This window comes from Wyeomyia smithii, chromosome 2 (genome assembly GCF_029784165.1).
Source record: "Wyeomyia smithii strain HCP4-BCI-WySm-NY-G18 chromosome 2, ASM2978416v1, whole genome shotgun sequence".
Lineage (NCBI taxonomy): Eukaryota > Metazoa > Arthropoda > Insecta > Diptera > Culicidae > Wyeomyia > Wyeomyia smithii.
This window is the reverse complement of record NC_073695.1, coordinates 254,527,632-254,533,114: the sequence shown is the minus strand read 5'-3', so window position 1 is coordinate 254,533,114 and position 5,483 is coordinate 254,527,632. Positions and strand designations below refer to the sequence as shown.

General features: G+C 42.3%; 1 protein-coding gene across 1 annotated transcript; it reads left to right on the top strand.

Moving 5' to 3' along the window:
• The first annotated feature begins 303 nt into the window (after nt 1-303).
• Nucleotides 304-2,210, top strand: LOC129722700 (kininogen-1-like). The gene is made up of 3 exons (XM_055676379.1): nt 304-576; nt 1,057-1,177; nt 1,316-2,210. The coding sequence occupies exons 1-3, from the start codon at nt 510-512 to the stop codon at nt 1,929-1,931; spliced, it is 804 nt and encodes a 267-aa protein (XP_055532354.1). The 5' UTR covers nt 304-509; the 3' UTR covers nt 1,932-2,210.
• The last annotated feature ends 3,273 nt before the right edge of the window (nt 2,211-5,483 follow it).

Here is a 5,483-nt window from a genome sequence, read left to right as displayed (position 1 = left end):
TATTACTGAACCCGAATCGGGCGACGCGTGAACTAGACACAGACCGGCGTTTATAATTGATACCGCCTGCTGGTTGTTTACCGCACCACACAGATGACGCATTCGTTTCTGAATTCTGATTTCAATTCTTTGTTTTCGTAACGGCGACACGCGTGGTGAATGGACAAAAATTCCGTTCCACAGGATTTTCACTCATGTGTCCACCGCTCACTATGGCCGTGTGTTTGGTGAAACCCCCTTCGGTTCGGGTTAGATCGCGCAGAGACAGAGCTAGCAGCGTGCGTATTTAATAAAATGCTGAGCGGGGCTAAGCGTTCAAATGGCAGTATAACCTTCGCGATATGTTTTTGTTGTAACGGTCGATCGTGAAACCTGAATTCCGGCTCCGTTCGGCTCTAGCCGCATCAATCGACGGCCAGTTGGACTGTCTAGGCAGATGCTAGTTGATATCAGCCCCACAAGTGTGCTCGTTTTCTACTCAAATCAGAATCGTGTTCTGAGCAGTGAGGATGGCGGTGAAGTTTAGTGTGCGAATTGCAACGAAAGCTGTGATAATTCTACAATTATTTGCATTGGGTAAGTAAGCTACATAAGTTTAAAGAAAGTTTCTCTAAAATATTCAAGTAGTTTTCGACACGTTATAGATAAAACGTTAGAACAAAACTTTGAGTATCACTGTTTGGATATTTAAGTTCATATTCACAATAGCTATTACAAATTAACTGCTAGCAATTATCTTTGGAAGTAAAAGTTTTCATACAAAGATATTAGTTTCAAACTGCTTGATAAGTGTGAACGTTTTAGCATATTTTTCAATCTTCTGCTCCAATTAATAAGAACATGCAAAACTGAATAAAGCCTGATTATTCCTACCGTCATTATCAAGAAGTAATTATTTCGACTCATCTCAACCAACAAACATCTTATCAACGGCATATTCTTCACCACAACATATGATTGTAATATATTTTTCTCGAACGATTCCAGAAGAACTGCCAATTTTATTGCAAAACAGAAAATCCTCGAAATAATGCGATCCTTTTACTCTCCCCACAGTTGTTGCCAGCTATGGACGTTTGCGCCACAGCTCAGAGGAAAACTTAAGTCTGGAAAACACGGCTGAAGACAGCCCACCCTCTACGGTACAACGTCCCTTACGGCAGCACGTTCGGCAAAGGCAAGTGAACTTTGTGCAACCGCTGAGCTACGGTCCGTTCGGTTTGGATCCTCTCTCGATGAACCTGTTCGCTCAAGTGGCCGAAAATACGCAAGCTGTGTTCAAAAGTGTGAATGATCAATTTAAATCGTCTTTCAGTCTGTTCCAAGGTCCCGGAGCTCCAACTGGCTATGGCATAGGTTATCCCGGGGGTTATGGACCGAATCATTACTTGTATGCACCCGCTCCTACACACCGCCAAACTCCACCACCAACTCCGCCACCACCGGGTCCTTCCCGGGGTGGTTTTCATCACGAGGACGATGATTACTTTGATGGTCACCACCACGGCCATCATGGCCACAGACATAGACAGGGAACCAAACATGAGTATGGGCATTATCATGACGACGCTCATGACCATGGGCATGGCCACGATTATGGCCACGGACATGGCAATGGGCATAATTACGGAACCGGTTCAAACTATGCACACGGAAACGGCTACTACAACTGGCCACTCCAACTACACGGTTCTTCTTCTAATGGTCGCCGTCCAATCCCTTCTGCAAAACCAACGAAAAGCATTACGGCTACAACTACTACAGAGGCTGCTGCGACACCTCCTGCTATTCCAGCTCCAGTTCCTGCAGTACCAATTTCGCAGAGTACGGGATCTACACCAACAAGACCTACAACAACTCAGGCAACTACTACCGAAGAGGTCACCTACGATGTTGACCTCCGTGGAGAATTTAGAACTAAGTCTGTTTAAAACCAACAGCAACGATTTTCATATCTACTCTAGAATTAACCATACATATATGAACTCCAACAGGTCCTAAGGTGCGTACACACTGTGACGGAGCTTGCATGTTGTTTTTTTTCCCACTCACACTAGTTGGGAGAAAGTTGCGCAGCTGCAAAGCAGATGTCCTACTTGTGTGTACGCACCTTCACCTTAACATGATGCGGCAATCAAATAACTGTAACACCTAAGATTTTATTGTTGAATCAGTTTGCAATAAACATTTGACTACTTTTCTTACTTAAACCTAGCTGCTGTAGAGTAGCTCGAATCAAAGAAAATGGAATGTAGGATTGTTGTAACTGTTCAATCGATTTAGTATTAGACTATCATGCGTTCTTAAGAATGCTCAGATAATCGAACGTAAAGGTTCCAAAAAATTACAGGCTTTTCTGCCTCTGAGTTTCTACGCTGTTTATTATTCTTATATGAGAATTAACGTTTTTCTCATCCAATTATTATGAACACTAGACTGTGTTTTAGTAGATTTCCAGAATTTCATTCAAGGTTTTTTAAGTTGTGTACTGCCTGTAATCGCATAATTGTAACATTCGACATTTTATGGAATTCGCGCTTTTTATTGGAAAATGCTTAAAATAGTATGTACTTTTTACGTCTGAAAAAATATGCTTGTGTTTGTTTGAAAAATGTCGTAAAAAATACCAAGTTGTTTTGTCACATAGCGCATAATTGTCACACTACTTATCTTTTTATACTTTTCTGTCAAAAAAGCTTCCATCAAAATCCACATCTGCATCCTTTGGAACTTGGAAGTTAATCTAGTCCAGTAAACAACCACCGGTGATCCGTTTCTTATGTTCAGCTCATGCTTGTTGAATACAAGAAAAACTTCATTTCTCTTGTGATATATTCCAAAAGTAGCTTGATAGTGATGGCATAAAAGTATCATTGCAAAAATTTCAACCAATTTGACTTCAAAAGTAATGTTCGATGTATACATAGTGTAAAGTAGTGCTTTCTTCATGATACTAAGTCTAGTTGAAGTGTTCATTTGCAAGTATATATTGGAAACAAGGCATTTAAGGTCAAAATATAAAAGTGTCGTTTGCTCGAACAACCAATTTTGCAAATGTTACAAATATGCGATTATGGGCAGTGTAGCTCTCAGAAAACCCTTGCTCACGTAGTCGTAATTTTGTAACTACTAGCATTTTATAATTTCAGATATGAAACCATCAGAGCGTTTAGAGTTTAATTTGTTTCAAATTTAGAACGATAGGTTTTTTTCTGAGCAGTTCTTGAAAATTTAATTAGTTTAACCTTAGCAAACCAGTTCGTTCTTTAATTATTTTATTATAAATATTGAGATTCGATAGCAGGCGAATTCAGTTTTGATCGTTAAGGATGATTTATTTTGACACATATTCTTGCTCCAAGCTTAGCGAATTTCTCAGCAATTAAGTGTCAATTTCAAGATTTAAACAGCTGTTTTATTTTTGATTTTGTGAATCACATTTTCAGTATTTTGTTATTTGAATGTTAGCGCTCTAACTTGCTTACCTGCTGGGCTGACGGTATGTTTATTTTTTTCTGATTTACAGCGTTATTTCAAACCTCTCAGACAAGTGTAATTTTTTTTTATCGTACAGAGCTTACGCACTTCTCAGCAATGTTGGTGTTGAGTTTCTGTTTACGCAAAGTTGCAATCATTCCTTATTTGGCAGAAAGACACAGTGATTTTCAAAATCGTCAAAAATCTGTTCCCGTGGAATGTGGATAGCCTCTTATAATTAATAGTATTTTGATATTTCAGTTTCTGACTACTCAAGCATTTTGACAGTTTCCATTAGATTCCGCTATTAAACAATTTAATTTTTTGATACCCTTCAAATTTGAATTTTGTTTTACTATCGAAATCCACTTGCGAATCGAAATAAAAATCCCGGGAGATATTAGACCCGGGAATATACGAGGACATCATTTTGGAATCAAAGATGACAAATTCTGTTTTTTCTTTGGAACCGGGATGATACTAAAAGGGCGAAAATAAAACCGCAGATGCCAATGAGAAATTTAAAATGCCAAATTCCGGTTTTTGGAATACTTACTTACTTTACTTTTATGGCGACAGGTTGTTAACGAGCGACTGCCGAATTCAGAATACATCCCCGCATCACTTGATCTTGGAATAGTCTTCTGCAACTGTCCTCAACACCCGCCGATCGGGCGTCCTCATCCACACCACCCATTCTACGAACACGAGGTTTACCATGGAGTCACTGACCTCTGCCGGGCTTCTTGCTGAAAATCATCTTCGTTAGTCGCTTCCCGGCATTCATGTCACGTGGCCAGCCCACTGTAGCCTGCCGTATTCTATTAGCGTGATGACATCCTTACTTACTTTACTTTCATGGCGACCGATCATTGAGATCCTATGCCGAATCCAAAATACGTCTCCACAAAACTCGGTCTTGGGCTGCTACTCTCCAGGCTCCCCTTACACCCGCTGCTCTGGCATCCTCGTCGACAGCACACATCCAGCGAGTGCGCGGTCTGCCTCGAAGTCGTCGGCCTCTATCCGGTTCTCTACTAAATATTATCTTTGCCGGTCGCTCATCCGCCATCCGTGCTACATGGCCAGCCCACTGTAACCTGCCGTGTTTCATCAGCTTGACAATATCAGCGTGTTTGTATACTTCGTACAGCTCGTGATTCATGCGCCTGCGCCACACCCACTTCTCTAGTTTGGAGACCCCAACCGCTCGTCGATCGGCCTCCTTACACGTCCACGATTCATGTGCGTTGAGCGCAACCGGGAGGATCAGAGTCCTATAGAGCGCAAATTTCGTACGGATCTGTTGGCTACGGGACCTAAGCTGGTTACGTAATCCGTAATAAGCCCTATTCGCTGCCGCAATCCGCCTCTTTACCTCGCGGCTCACCTCGTTGTCACATGTCACGAGAGTACCAAGATAAACAAATTCGTCGATCACTTCGAAAGTATCCCCATCCATCTCCACCGCAGTACCAAGACCCGTAGAACTACTACGCTCTCTGCCAGCCACCATGTACTTCGTTTTGGCAGTGTTTATGGTGAGTCCAATTCTCGCAGCTTCCCTTTTGAGAGCCGTAAAGGCCTCCTCAACTGCTCTACGGTTAACACCAATTTTATCAATGTCGTCCGCAAAGCCCAGAAGCATGTAAGACTTAGTGATGATGGTGCCGCTCCTCTGCACACCTGCCCTTCGTATTGCACCTTCTAAAGCTATGTTGAACAGCGAGTTCGAGAGCCCGTCACCTTGCTTCAGACCATGCAATGTCACAAGCGCGCCCGCTGTCCTGACGCATGATGTGAAACCGTCAAGCGTAGCACGTAACAGTTTAATTAGTTTTGTTGGGAAACCATTGTCGAGAACTCCCATGGTGAACATCTGGTCCGTTGTAGATCGCCCCACTCGAAAACCGCATTGGTATTCTCCAGCGAAGGCTTCCTGAAACGGCCTCAGTTGCTGGAACAGGATACGGGAGAGAATTTCGTAAGCGGAATTGAGCAGGGTT

Excerpts from the sequence above, each read along its gene's own strand:
- LOC129722700 (XM_055676379.1), top strand. The coding sequence starts at position 510 with ATGGCGGTGAAGTTTAGTGTGCGAATTGCAACGAAAGCTGTGATAATT. Across the intron at positions 577-1,056 it reads TCTACAATTATTTGCATTGG|TTGTTGCCAGCTATGGACGT; the intron begins GTAAGTAAGCTA and ends CTCTCCCCACAG. Across the intron at positions 1,178-1,315 it reads CGGCAGCACGTTCGGCAAAG|TCTGTTCCAAGGTCCCGGAG; the intron begins GCAAGTGAACTT and ends ATCGTCTTTCAG.